The following is a 15,920-nucleotide window of genomic DNA, read 5'->3' as shown; positions in this document are numbered from 1 at the left end:
AACTAGTACTAACTCACTCTCCTTTAACAAAATGAAGCGTTTTACATGAGAATGTTTTCTTTTGCAATTCTACTCCGCGTCATTTCATTTTATTCCATTGCTACATCTTTGGTTAGTGGCTACGGTTAGTTAAACGGTTAATTGGAAACAGACTCAAATGGCAAGTGTTTTGGCAATCAATTGATTATTTAGGTCATTTGGCAAGAACAGAATGGCAGACGTTTGTCATTTACAGGTTCTAAAATCAATCGTTGGGGTTTGGAACAACTGCTTAAAAGAAACAAAACAAAAAAAACCAAGCAACACACACACAAATAAAAAAAAAACCCAAGACTTTTAACCCTCAGAGATGTAAGACATCATCAGCCACAGCCACAAACTCTAGCTGTAAACCTGAGCAATCATACTATATGTAATTTTTGTAACACATCAAAAGTATTTGAACCTACCCCCTAAATACATTTTGAAAAAAAGTTCTGTTTTGCCTTTATCCAAAATACAGAGTTAGGGTAGGTTAAAGGACCAATGAGTGTTCACTCCGAGGCAATACCAAACTACTGTATCTAAAATTACTCTAATGACTCTAGGGCTAGTAATAAAGTTCTATAGTGCAATCAAAGAGTGTGTCCAAACCTCACTAATTAATACATTACCTTCTGGTCAATTAAAAAAAAAAAAAAAGACGGGGTTGAATTTAAGAAAGGAAAAGATAGATAAGTAAGGGGAAAACACAAGAGCGTGAATTTAGGTAAATAAGCAAATCTTGTAGCACCAAAGAAGTATAAAAGAAGAAGTTTGGTCATCTTCAAATATCAATAATTGTATCAGAATTAATGATCTAATTTTTCTTCAGGACTCTGAGTGCATTTTGTTGATAATACTTCTGTGCTTTTACTTTAGAGGGAGTTGGAACACTTGAAACTTCCTCCAGCGTGCAGTTGCACACATTCATCTAATCAGCCCTCCCTCCCTGCTCTGCCGCCGCTCCCTGCTTTAAACTGCATTAAAGCCCAGTCGATGCGGTTTTCAAGTGCATCCCGTTTCCATCACAAGTACTGACATTACTCATCTTTAACAGATGAAAACAATGACTCAACTTGTAGACGCATGCCAGGCATACCCAGTTTGTGCAGAAATAAACTGGATGACTTAGCAGGGCTTGTGAGAACTTGTGTCATCCCTGAGGTGAAGTCGTATAAGCAATTAAAGCAACTGATAGACGGGTGCATTCAAATTATTACAGTTTCATCATATTGCTATCACTTAATGGCACGCTCCGGTGTTTCTAGACATAAAAGAGCAGTCTCATGTAGAGCACCACTTCAACGGTTGTATGAAGCACCCAGTGACTCCTTTATAGTTCTCATGTTTGACAAAAAACCTGCAGTACAAACTGCTTTTATACAATTTGATGGTCTAACAGAAAGAAAAATATACTATGCAGTATTAGGGCATGGATGAACAAAAAGACTCAAGAGTTTCTTTCTTAAATTAAAAAAAAAAAAAGTCTTAAAAAAAAAAAAAAAACCACACAAAAAAGTGAAAGTGAAAAATACTAAAGACCACTAAAACTGGTTTTAGAATCTGCATCTTTAATCAATTCCCTTTTAGCTTCTTAGTCAGTCTTTTTAAATGGCTTTGACTTCTTCCATAATACAATTGAGGATCATCAGTAGAATACTACTTTCAGGAGGCAACATAAAAGAGAAAAATCTTATTTCTTTATATAAAATTTATTTTAATGTATTACTGTGAAATATATGAATGAAAAATAAGTCAAACAAGCTGAAAATAATTGGGTTGTCTTTGATTTAACTGTAACCAATAGTTTAAAAGTCAATTTATTAATCTATCATAACATACAAGAATATAAAAATGCCAGATACTGTATTTAATGATTTTAACTTAAAAAATTTTGAAGTAGAAATGGTGTAAAATTTAATAGTATAAAACAAGAAAGAGTTTAGGGAAACACATTTACTAATTAAGAATATGAGAATATGATTTAGTTCTCCCATCCCCAATTCAAGTAACAATAAAAGAACATTTGTTACTTGAATTGGGGATGGGGCTCTCAGTATACAACTCTATGAAAGACACCTGAGAGCGTAAAGAATATGTAAGATTCTGTATGTTTGAAACTGACATATGAGATATTTCAGCTTCTACTGATTTCGTTTTTGTTGTATGCTGGTTTTAGAAAACAGCATACAACACATAACAATTTCCTTCAGCACAAAGTACAGAGTTCATATAGCTAGTTTGGTCCAGCGAACACTGCACCATCCAAACAATAGGCAGCCAATCTTCATAATGATTGGTATTTCTGGTTGAAAAGTAAACTGTTTGTTCAATGTTTTTTCATCAGGAAATATTTTCACATTAGATCAACAATAAGCTCAAGTCCTCAGACAAATAGTTTCAGGACGAGCCTTAAAACCTGGTTCTACTTGTCCAAGTTTCAACATGACATACTTTTAAAGCTCCAAGGCACTCGTATTTATGAGTCAGTGAAACTTGGGAGCTGTGATGAAGTTTGGGGAAAAGCAAGAGATGACAGTTGGACCAGGAGAACAAGATCATTTGCTTGTTATTACAGATGCAGACAAAAGTGCCAAGGTGGAGCATGCAAAGAGGCGGAATAACAAACTGAAAGTAGGCGGTAGATCCCGAGTAAAGACAGGAAGTAAATAGTCACGGGTACAGCAGTCAATGGTTTTACGTTATTTCACACACAGTCTGGGTACTTTGTGAATTTGACTAAGCAAACACTTTGACAACTTCTCTCCCGGAGTCAAACATGCACAGACATATAGATAATGAGAGCAGACGGTAAAATCGTTATCTAGCAGAGCAGGTTCAAACGCAGGAAAGACACACACCGATACTTAAATTTGAATCCGCCCCATCATTCCTACATATAGACTAGAATGATAATCCAGCTAATCTGCATGCTTTTACATTACACACAGGGCATATTTTGAATATAATTTTGGAAACAATGCCGAAACTAAGCTTCAAGATTCTGGGTGGACATTTGATGGCTACTAATGAGAAGAGACCTACTCTAAATTTCCATAACATTTGTGTATTAAGTGTTTATAATCACTTTTTTTGTAGAAGTCTTTCCTCTGAGTTTATTAAACACTGACATTGAAACAATGGCACATTTTAGCGCTGCACCAGTGGGATCTACATTTGTGCCACCACCAGTGAACTAGGGTGTTACTTTTATTAAGTCTATTCTGTTTGCTAAAGAGAAAAATACTCACTTAAAAATTTTTTCAATTTCAAGTCAAAGTATTTGCAGTAGTGATTACCCTCATCATTATTATTAGTTTTATTATTGCAAGGCCATCTCTCTAATCATCCATAATTTACAAAATAAAACATCATTTTATGATATCCTGCAGTAAAGATGCTGTGCTTAAATAAAGTAGTGTAACACCTGGAGAGATTAAATGAACAATTACAGCAATTACATAGGAATTTGCTACTTAATTTGACAAATACACAATGATCCCATCATTTCCCTTTTCAGTACAACTCCAATAGGTTTATACCTTATGCATTACAAATGAAGCATTAGCAGTCTCTCTGACAGTTGTAGCACCTCCATACACCAACACAGATACTGGGTCAGTTACATTACCTCACCTCCATGTGAACCAGGACATTATTGCTGGGGAATCTTTTACTGCTTAAAAAAATCAAGTCAAATCAAATCAAATCAAATGCACATGTCTTTGTCCAGATAAGTGCACAAAATAACTCCAAGGCTACAAAAGGATATATTGTATAGGTAGAGGAGAGGAGCATCAGTCTTCATTAAGCATGCTCTGGTTGTGAGCTAAGGTAATAGCCTCTGATTGATGATAGCTTTAAGTTCCCATTAAAAGGTAAGCATTGCTCATAAGCAGTCTCTGATCAGGGCTGAGGCTGTGAGAGGTTAGTTGCCTGCTCTACAGAGACAAAAGCTTCTCTTTGGTCTGCAACACTGATCACGAGCCCCTTGGCATCCTCTTTATGAGAACAGGAAAGACTGTTTTGCTGTGATGACCTCAGAAAATCCTGAGTTTGAAATGCTCCAAGCACTTCACCTGTTAACTAAAGTGCTCTGTTTGCAGATATGCAGTGAGCCAAAGGGCCATCGTCTTCAGGGACCACTTCACGCTGGTGCCCCATGTTCCCATACAGCTGTAGCAATGGCAGGCTTTGACTTGCTGAGACAGTGTGAGGTTGAATAGCACTCCCCAGACACTGCCAAGAAAAGACACCACTACAGACTGTGGGAGGCAGAGGCTGTTCTACAGCTGAAACAATTAGCTAATTGACAACGAAATCTATTTCCCAAGAAAACAAAAAAAAAAAAAGACAGATTAGCTACTTCTTAACAGTGTGCTGCATTAGGGTTTCACATGATAGAACTGCAAATAACAAAAGAATAATCCAGCTAACCATTTCTTAATTGACTGATTATTTTGTTTATTAAGAAGACAATTTTTTTAATAACGAATAAAAAAAATATTGCAAACCCTTCAGTTTACCTTTGTTTGCTAGACAGAGGTAACAAAGCTACACATTTGGCCAAATAAATGTTAATTCAAGCTTTTTTCTCTAAATAAATTGATTTATTAAAAATACATGGTTATAAATATGAATGGGACTAAACATCAATCACTGACGCTCTAAATTGGAATAAAATATAACTATAACTACCGTAAATAAATTATGAATTTCACAACTGTAGTCAGACAAAAGGAGAAATATGAAGATGTCACTTTGGCCCCTAGGGGAAAATCGTGATGGGCATTTTTCACTATTTACTGACACTTTATAGAGCGAATGATAAATCACTACAATAATCAGCAGATGAATTCCTAATGAAACACTAGCAGCAGCAGCAGGGGCATGATATGGACAGGTGAACATGTTGGGCTACAAGAATGACAATGAGAACAAAACAGGATTTATTGAGCCAATCGAGTCAGGCGGAGGTAAACTAGTTACTCCCCTCCTCCATCCGCTGCTCTTCTCCGCCACCTCTCCTCTCTGACAAGCTGAAGGTTAATGACGAAGGGATGCAGCAGAGGAATACAGATCAGAAACACTAAACTAGCCGTAGTAAGAGATTTGCAGAATTAACTATATACCAACATATTTATATTACATACCTATGGACATGGAGTGTTTTTTTTGTTGTCATCAATATCTGTTTTGAAAAGTCCCCCAAAAATCTCTAAAAATTAGCATGTAATTACAGCTTGTTAAGATGCAATGTTGTTCAAAAATCTTAGCAACTATAGGCTGTATATAAAAGATGGTCTACACCATGAGGTCAAACATTAGCTAAAAAGCTTCCACCAAGTGTCTTGATGTATGTTCAATCATCAAGGTTAGGAAATCCCAGAAAGCTGATTCTGTTCATCTGGATGCTGTGTTTTCAGTGGGAGAAAGGTTTTCGTCTCTCATCCAAGTGACTTCTTTGGTCTTTCTCTCGTCCATATAAACAGAATCAAATTTCTGGGACTCCCACTGAGTGTTTTCACCACCACCATCTTGTTCTGAATAATAGTTAAGTTTTTACTGACATCAAGGCTTTTTTCCCTTAGTAAAACTGGCTGTTTTCCCTTTGAAACTAGAGTCCCCTCCTGCTGAAATGCAAGTTTAAGATATTTTCTTGGCTTAATTTTTCAGACTTGGAAACAAGTCCATCCTTTATATACAGTTTATGAGAGAAACCTCAATGTAAATTCAATCTCATTCAGCTATTCCAAATCCTACTGAAACACCAATTGTACATCTCCAAGAAATGCACTGTTTCCTCCTGTTTCAGTAATGTTAGCTAAAAACTTCCAACATTCAGCTGAGCTACAAATTTGTGATTATTTTGCTTTTTTTTAAGGTATAGCTCTTCCATAGAAAAAAAAAAAAAGATATGCTTGGCCAAAAACTATTTTTGGTTTCTCTTCACTGGCAGTTGCTGATAAATGGGAAAAATACAGTACTAAAAGAACAAGCCAAACAAAACTCTGCATCAGCTGAGCCGCTGCCATCCATGTGGAAACAGAAATGACCTGAAAAATACCTGGGCACTACTCCAAGTCTTCAACCAGCAACAACAACTCCACTGAAACCAACTCTGCTGTAGGACATCAACACCCACTGCTCGACGCTTTGTTTTTTAATCTCACGCAGGTAGGCTCACTATGCTGTAAAACCATTTTTCAAAATGGCAAGTTTTGCCAGTGGCTGCTCTCACAGCATGCGGCCAATGTTGCTCCAATAAAAATTGATCTTGCAGAGAAGAAGCATATTGAGGTCCTATGCACAGACTATTAATGCTGATCAACAAGCTAAAAGGCTGAGTGTGGTCGTCCCTCGGCATACTTACAAGGCTTTGCATCATTCAGTAGGTGTGCCCCAATTCATTGATTCTTCATAAAATTGCAGATGAGAGCAAGTAATGATTGAACACGAGAAAGGCCCGAGGCTTCGTGTAAGCATCTGCATATGTGTGTATGTGCACGTGAAGAAAAAGCAGTGCTTTCATTTATGACAGCACGCTGGATTTTTAACCTTCAAAATACAAAAGTTAGGAATAGGTTTGGAACCACTGGACTACAGAGGTTCAGGATCTGTACCTAGCTGCATCCACCTCTACCGCCTTATGCATCACTCCACTGATAATAGCTGTGTAATTTCACTTTCAAAAGGGTTCAAAATACAGAAGTGGCTGCAGGATTTCTGCACCTGCTTGCAAATGCACAAAGCACAAAAAGAACAAGCACTGAAATTACAAAAAGGAGGGGAAAGAAAAGGGAGAAACAAGAGGCAAGTATATAAAAGGACCATTTCTTTGAACCACTGTGGCTTTCGGGGGTAGTGTGAGCTGCCTGTACTTCGTCTGAAGGACCTGGGCACTTCTATCACCACTGACCATCAGCAGGAAGCTGCACCTCCTCAGAAGACTGCTGAACTAGAACAGGCAAAGTTTGGGCTGGACTTCGGCCGGCTCCAGTGATTACAGAAGTGCACCAGTGATGTTCGAGTGTTAATGCTGCCTGCAGACTCAAACCTTACCCAACATCTGAGCTCAGAAACAGAGCTGCCTGAATATCACATGATGAAATGTGAGGAAAACTACATGCGCTCACACGAGCCCGGTGGACATGCTGGCAGTCATCACTGCCTATCAACCCTCCTGACTATGAAGCAACAAGCCGGTGACAGACTTGAGGGCTGAGTCTCAAATTCTGCACTTCAGTGTACAAAATGACAGTAATGTTGACATAAATGTCAGGAAATGGTGGAAAATGCCAGTTTTCCAGAAGCCAGGGTGACAGCTTCAAAAGTCCAAAACCTAAACAACTTTTGCCATTTTTTGCTTGAAAGATTATTAATCAGTTATCAGATAAGTTGACTCAGATCCTGTTCTTTTCAACATCAACACTCTTGTATCTCAATAATAAATGAACGTTTCATTTATTATGCAGGAAAAAGTGGTTAACTAAAGATTATTTACAAGCTTCTGCATTATGAAAGTGTACATTAACATGCAGTTCCAGCTGCTTGTAGAATGATATTAGCTAGCTCAAACACACAGTATCTAGTGGTTACATTTTATAGTAAATATTGCCTTTTTTCATGTGCATTGCTTGACTTTTTAAATGAACAAAAAAAAAACAAAAACAAAAAAAAACAGCGTGGCACTGTGCTGGACATTTATTTGTCGTTTTCTGACCATGAGCAGCTTAAACATTAATCAGAATCATCTTTATTTATAAAGCTAACTCTCGATTTTCTTTCATTCCAGGCTGAGCAGAGAAGCAAGAAGAAGAAAGAGGGGGGAGGTATTTCCATTTTCCCATAAACAACAAGTATTGAATACCAACAGCATCGATATTTCAAAGACCTCTGACCCAATGTAGTTCAAGCAGATGGAAGTAAATCAACAAAGGATCAGGGAAATAGAGAAGTGCTTCTGAAGTCTAAGTTCAGTGTAAGTTATGAACCTGACCTCCTGAAAAGTTCAAGCAGCTTAAATGCAAGCTAATAACTGGGAAACACAGGTAGCAAACACAATACAGCACGTTTTCTCGCCATATGTAGAATTTGACATACACATATACATATAGATGTATCTCCCTGCCCAGATAAATGTGATGCTGTTTACAGTCCTGATATTTTTTCTACTCCCTAAAATAACCATGTTCAGTGCAGACGCAATCACTGCAGCCTATACTTCAGCTCAAAGCTATACTTCAGCTCAGACTTGCACTCTGTGAACTGATGTCTATAAAATGCTCTACGTCATGTTTACAGTGAAAACCTCAGGGTGCAGGAGGCAGCAGCCATTATTATTATTTAGCAGCCATTATTATTTAGACACTTTCATAAATAAGCAATTAGTTCCTTCAATACTGACCACGAGACTGAAATCTTGTCTTCATTTCAACATCAAGGAAGTGTTATTGAGAAATGCTAGCAAGGAGGTTCTACAGATATCAGCAGTTCACAGGAAGAGCCCCAGTGACGTGACCCCCTGATCCCTTTGTCGGGGTACTCATATTATATTTTTTCCCCTATAGGATGATCTATAAATAAATCTGCTGAGCCTTCAACTTGATCTAATACCATCACAAGATAATCTATTAATTTGGCATTTTAACCCAAATTATTAACTACAAAACCCATGAAAATACTTTCAGCATTCCTTTATGTTTAGTTCTAATTATACAACGTTAGCATACAATATCCGTAAGCTTGCTTTACAATGTTGGCATGTAGACACTACTATTGGGGGCATTTTCAGGGCTCCACTTTACAGTGGGTACCTCCCAGCATGAAGAACTACTGGATGTGATGTTGCTAACTGGTTAAACTTGAAGAAGACAACAAGTAGCAATAGAATAAGCAGTGTGACCTTCTCGAGAATTGCTATTAGCATCATAAAATTAATCAGCAAAGGCTAACACAACAACAACAACAGCATTACAGCAGCTGTGGCAGTTCTCGGTTGTTTTGCTGCTTTGGCAACATTCAGTACTGACATTGCAGTTGAAGCTATCACCAAATTATTATATCAACTCGTTAGTCTGATTAATTTTACATCAAAACCAATGAAAAGAGAACTGGTGGTCATTAGCAACATCACCCTCCCTCTGAACCCTCTTTGTGTTCCTAGAGAAGGTGCCTACAGCCTCTAACGATGAGAGATTTCACCAGTCAAATCAAAGCTAGTACAGGCCAATGGCAGGGTGTAGACTACATATTGGCACAATTTTGGCTGGTTGTGTCGAACAACGGGTATTCACAACGTTTACCCAACAATACTACTTCTAATGTGTTCTACTTTCTGTTCCCTTTCTGCTTCTATTTTCTTGTTCCGTAACGACTCAAGAAATCTTTGCACAAGTTGTCGTTTCTTCACACAGGATGCATTTCTGACTTTTGACCGCAAACTGAATTAGACCCTGACCCTCATAGCCTACTTCTAACAACTAGCCTTCAAACCCATACCTAAACCTACTCAACCCTCAAACCTAAACCGTAACCATAAATCTAATCCTAAACAGTAACCTGAAACATTGACCCTAAGCCTAACCCCAACATATCAGAATATCTTATACTTGGTTTTTGAAAAGCCAAATTAGGGCCATTTTTCATCACTGATTAAATTCTTATCTTGGTGAAAGTTAACTGTAATTTACAATTGGGAATAGAAGATGACCTGTTAGGCTACAATGCAGTTATCTGGAGCAGTTCAATAAAATGACCACAAACTACCATATAGACTAAAAAGGTAATAAAGCAGTCATCAGGTCTACACGTGAGAAGCTACACTGTCTGTTTTATCAAGAAAAAAATGTCTAAGTTGATCTTTGCTCAGATTAACAGTGCAGGTCTATTGTGGAGCGTGAGGCTCCGCAGCGCATGTGTGCCAATTCATTTCCTCAAGGTCTGCTGCAAGAAAACCTTCCTCCTCCTGTGCAGCCCACATGTGGGGAGATTACATCTTTTATTTATCACTTCTTGGCTCTATTTTTCCAGCAAATTCCAAGCTGGGGTGCAATCAGCCAAGAAAGCCTCCCTGTGTGTGTGAGCGTTTGGGATGTGCGGACTACTGTTATTCCTCTTTGTAAGAATGCACATCGAGCCCAGATTCAGTTTCATTCCTGCAGAAACATTTCCCAATATCTGGGAACATAGGCCTCTTGTTTTGGCAGGGGAATGTGTTGTGAGTGCGTATTCACAAATACACAATGCCCACATGAACCGCCTGCATTTGATGGTGGAGGGGGGGTAGGCAAGCGATGGATCATGCAAGCACTCAGATTGCATTACAATTCAAATTAAGCACATGGAGTAATGGGATTACAGCCCTCAGAGATTCGTGAACTCACAGGTGACAAACTGTAGCACGGTCACAGCTTCCCCGCTGACCAAAACTGAGGGCTGTCTTCATTAAAGTGAGATCTTCAGATATGCACAAAGACACAACCCAAACTGGCTGCAGACTGGTGTGAATCATGGCCCATTTAAGAAGAATCTCCGTGCCAGTATACCTCCTCTTTCCAAACCTCTTCTACTTAACAAGGGAGTGAAAAGATGCTTTTGTTTGCTCTTCTTTTGCTGGCAACGGGAAGCTTGAAAGACACAAATGAACATGTAAATAGGAACAAAGTGCCAAACTCACAATGGAAATGCTGGGCATTTGATATGTGTGCTGGGTAATTAAAATCTCAAAGAACCTCTTCAGAGAGGGGGAAAAATGACACAAAATCAAGCACTGATTCCTGCTGCTGGTGGACTAAAGTTGTCAAGCACAAGCACACAGGTGTCTGTTCCTGTTTCACTTGCTCTCAGTGGGTTCTAAACAAGATCACCTACGGTAATTCTCAGCTTCTTCTCATATATATTTACTTTTTTCTTGCCTTTTGAGAAAACAGAACTCTAAAACCATCCCATCACTCCTCTAGATCTAAATATAAAACATCAATAGTGCATACTTGTCTCCTTTCCAGTGCAGCAGGTCGTGTTTATCAGCTTCTCACTGCTGCACAATGCTGATCAAACTGTATGCAGGCTGTCAAAGCCACAATGCATGCTCAACTATCATTATTATTCAACAGCATATCAATTGTGCCACAAAGAACAACTCATTCAAATGTAATGTGTGTCAGTTGGGACCCAACCCAGCTGAGCACTTCCCTTATTACTCAATAGTTTTATGTAATCTTTTAAAACTGATTTTAAAGGTCAGACGGTATTTGAACAGGCTTCTTTCTCATGATATTTGATACAGAAAAAATAAAGCTTTAACGCAACTAAATGCTTCTTCCCCGAGTCACGTCAACGCAGTCACCAAGTGATCCAAGCCACCCGGAGGACAGTAAAATCGCTTTATTTATCATTAATATGACAAAGTTTCGCCGTCATTCTGACGCTGTGGGGGAAAAATCCTCTTTTGTTTTATTTTCAGCGCAGTCTGTATTTTAAGGCTTTTTTTCACATTCAAACTAGCCCCGAGCTAAACAGGATTTAAATGCCTCAGTCACACATTCCCATTCATGCACCCAGCAGATTTAAAGCCCCATTGTAGCCTCTCCGCGAGTCTGTCGCCCTTTGTTGTCAAACCCTGTCACTTTACCTCCTCGTGTTAATCGACACATTCACGCGCACCGACATTAAATCTCTCCTCTTGTTCTTTCTGTTCTCAACTGAAATTGTCTGGTTGTTTCATTTTTGTCCGTTGAGCCCAGTCTCGCCACATCACTCACCGACTTGGAGTACGTTGTCCACGCAGCCGCTCTCCAGCAGAGCGATGCCCCGTCGGAAAGGCAGCCGCGTCTCGTCGCCGCTCTCCCCGCTACTTCCGATCTCCTCCCCGCCAGTGTTGAACGACGAATACATGCAGATCTCACGCTCGCTCCTCGGGAAAGACCAGTACACGATCCGTCTCTGGACGGGCTCCGGGATCCGCTCGAAACGCTCCTCTACCCTCTGAAACGGCCACTTCTCGGCGACTTTCCTTGCCGCGATGTCCAGGAGGGTCTCCGGACTCTGGGTTCTGCTCGATTCGCCCTGGGTGGCACCCGAGCTGCCGCACGGCGCCCCCGCGGCCCGCTGGCCTTGTCTACATGTTGAGCCGTAGCCCGGTCTACAGCAGAGCCGCTTGGCTGGGGGCTGCTGTACGCGCTCCGCCATGATAGCTCCGCTTTAACGGCGACGGAGGAAGTCAACGCACCATATGAACGGGATGGGGAACGGAAAAGGTTACCCACGGTCTGATTGTTGGCCGTGTATGGCCAAATCATCCTTTTATGGCAACATGGGGCAGGGCTTCGGCGAGCTTGTCAAACCCCTTTGTTGACAAATTAAGAGAAGGCGGGGTCTGCGGGGCAAGCTCCGTGCTGAGGACTTCCAGGGGGGCGGAATTCCCGTCCGGCCCTCGTCCTTTGAGAGCCAGATTTCAGCCCAGAATGTTGACTTTGGAAACGGTGTGGTTGTATTAAAGAGCTACCTCAGACGGTGGTTTTACCGGCTGGCGTTCACATTTACTAGGGACTGAGAGAGGGGGCTTTGTCTTTCGGTGAGGTGGATCAGGCGGATGAAAGCTAGGTGCCAATGGGCGGTTATTCGCCTGTCAACACTCGAGCCTCGTGGTTTTGGGGGGGGGAGGGGGCAATGAACCCAGCACCGCCCCGTGTGACGTTTACGGTCCGCTGGAATGTGGGGCGTTTAAAGGAAACGTAACTGCTTCGTGAGATGTATGGAACTCAATTTTTGACAATGAAAGAAACACGAAATCTAGTTATGAAAAAAATAGTAAGGCTTTGTCACAAAGCATGATGAAAGAAAAATCTTTGAGTTATTAACTACTAGAATACGATTTTTAAGATGAAAACATAATTAAATATGTGCATTTTGACGTAAAATGTTTACTTTTACATAACCTCTCATTTTCCACACCTTTCCTGTTTTCTTACATGTTTCTCAATATTTCTGAATAATGTTAAACATTAGCATTTTATTTATTTATTTCTGGACTTCACCAACTGTACCTTTAGCTGCCACGGACGCTTTGCGATGAACTGCACAGTATGTTACGTCATGTTGCATTTGAAATTACCTGCTGCTGACAAAAACACTACTCTGTATGTTTGCTTCTAATCCTAACTAGATGCTGAGAATTGTGACATCTGTAACATGAATGCAAGAGAAGAAAAAAGGGTTGTGGTGATGGTGTAAGTAGGCAATGGGTTGCCATTTATTCATATTGAGTAAGACTGCACCAAAATAAAAAATAAACTAATTTAAAAGTAGTCTGCTTATTAGATGTAACTACTCGTTAATTGAAGGTGCCAGAATGCTATTTGAGATCATCCCAGCTAATTTTAACGCCTGAATGGAATAGTATCATACATTGGCTTCACCAGAGCCTGGACCTCAACATTACTGAAGCAGTGTGGGATCATCTTGATAGAGAATGGAACAAAGGGCAGCCAACATCTGAAGAAGAGCTTTGGAAGAGCTTTTGTCCTTTTTAAAGACAGGAGAACTATTTTTGAAGACTGGTTAATGACATTTCAAGACAATTTGCTCAACACAGCCTCAAATCAAATCAAATCAAATCAAATCAAATCACCTTTATTGTCACATCACATGTGCAGGTACACTGGTACAGTACATGCGAGTGAAATTCTTGTGTGCAAGCTTCACAAGCAACAGAGTTGTGCAAAATACAATAACGTGCAACAAGCAAAATATAAAAATGGTTAATCTAAAAAGTAATAAATATATGTACCATATATAAAGGTATATACATTACTGAATGTGTGTACTAAATATGTTTTTCTACGTGTGTGTGTGTGTGTGTGTGTGTGTGTGTGAGTGTGTATATACATGTTTTACAAATGAAATAGAGTAAACAAGCCTAACTGTGTTGAAGAATAATTATGTTCATATCAAAGATTGACCTTCAAGCTCATTAGAAAAAAAAAATCAGTAGACTGCTGCATCTCTGTGAATTTTTTCAATTTTGCCAGTAAAATATAAAGAAATGAGGGGTGGCTTAAGACCTGTGTACAGTACTATACATAGATAGATGTGCAGTGTGAGAACACATATCTGAGTCCCAGTTATGACTGGGAGTACAAAGTACAAAGACCAGAACCAGCTTGAACAAGTTTTAAAGCTGCAAAAAGAGCAGTTTTTGTTTTTTTGTGTTGTTGTGTTTAAAGTATTTAAATAATCATTAAGGCTTGTGCAAATCTTTTAAAAATGTAATATCTGTGTTTCTCTATTATTCGTTGCTGCCTTTCTAGGACAGTACAGCATGTTATACTGAAATGAAAACTCCTGGCAGCCCCATCCAAAGATGTTTGATATCTCCTTTTGATCAGCAACTGGGGAACATTTAAGACACAAATTTAAACAGTTTTACTTGAGCATAAACACACTATTTGTCACCGTAATGGGCTTATCTGTCACTTTTCTCTTCCAGTTACAGTACCACCTGCTGCTCCTGCAGGACAGAGTTATCAGCAGCCTCATTTCAGCACACTTGCTCCATGCTGTGTAAATGATTTAGGCCCCCTGGTTGACAATCTTGAGTATTGTCTCATTTTACCCTGCAGACAGCACAGAAGAAGCACAGTAATGGCTGAGTCTATTCACTCAGCATGGTGGGAACACAGTGGGTGGGCTGGGAAAGAGAGACAGCAGCACAGACCATGGCACACTCTGTTGAATAAGACAGTACAGGCCTCTAGCATTTGACTCTGTGCTCATTTTTCAGGCATTTGACCAAATCTATCTTTCACTGTATTCAATAGATTTAAGGCAAGTACATATATTTCATTATATTTCATTAAATTGTCTTTTCAAGAATCTCTCAGTTTCTTGACCCATCTGAGAGAGATATTTTAAAACCTTTTTGATGGATACACTGAAATTTGGTTACAACATTATTGTTCACCTATAGCAGGGGCCTCAAACTTGCAGCCCGGGGGCCACTTGCGGCCCACATCACCTCTACTTGTATATTGAGGTGAAGAAATAAAATGCAATTTGGCCCTTAAAGTTACTTTTTTTGTTAGAGAGGATTTACTTGTTGTTGAGTGCAATGTTAAAATAAGTTATTTAAAAAACAAAAAATTATTTAATATGAAGGCAATATGAGAAGAGAGTACAAACACGTTGAGGGACTGGCTGTGTTAGTTCAGTGAGAGAGTTATTTGTAGAGCAAACAATTTTCACTAGCAAAAACTAATGTGTACACTTATGTTAGCATTTTTATTTTGTTAAATATGAACAAAATTATAGCAGAAGTGCTTTGCTTTGCTGCCTACTTATTATCAGTGACAGTATTAGTCTACTGATAAAAAAAAAAAAACATTTTAGCCCAGAAAACCTTTTTTGTCATAGACCACCATTATAAAAATGCCATCTGTAAAACTGTTGATACAGCATATCACACTGCAGACATTGTCTGCTTTTACACTTTCTAGTATAAAAGATTCATTCAAGTTTTCGTATCTGTGAAACATCCAAAAAAATATAGAAAACAGTTTATTTTTGCAGTGTAATTACACTACTGGTCTGCACCTATTTGCTGATTTGGAACACTTGTGAGCATATGCAGTGGGCTGCACACAAACCTTAAAACAAAACTAGAAGCTAGAACACTGTTTTGGTTTATGAGCAATTTGCAGCTATTATCAGTGAGGTATGCGGCTGCCATCTGTTTCTGTATATCCATGCTCAGAACTCTGGAAACCTCTAAATTTCCAGATAGCTGACTGTATTGGGACAGTCACTTCAGTAAGCAGATTGTGGTCCAGTGTTCATGCCAGGGTTTACTAGGTTTGGGCTGTATGCCCTTGGCCCTATTTGGGCTGAGACTCAGTCACCAC

At 39.3% G+C, this 15,920-nt stretch overlaps 1 protein-coding gene across 1 annotated transcript in view; it reads right to left on the bottom strand.

The window, feature by feature from the left end:
- Positions 1-12,592, bottom strand: part of zswim6 (zinc finger, SWIM-type containing 6) — a 49,073-nt gene extending 36,481 nt beyond the window's left edge. The window contains exon 1 of the mRNA XM_031734331.2: positions 11,784-12,592. Within this exon, the coding sequence (XP_031590191.2) occupies positions 11,784-12,210 (427 nt within the window). The 5' untranslated portion in view covers positions 12,211-12,592. The remainder of the gene's footprint in view (positions 1-11,783) is intronic.
- Positions 12,593-15,920: the final 3,328 nt, after the last annotated feature.

The sequence above is a fragment of the Oreochromis aureus genome, linkage group 7, assembly GCF_013358895.1.
Source record: "Oreochromis aureus strain Israel breed Guangdong linkage group 7, ZZ_aureus, whole genome shotgun sequence".
In the NCBI taxonomy this organism is placed as follows: Eukaryota; Metazoa; Chordata; class Actinopteri; order Cichliformes; family Cichlidae; genus Oreochromis; species Oreochromis aureus.
This window is presented reverse-complemented; position numbering and strand designations above follow the sequence as displayed.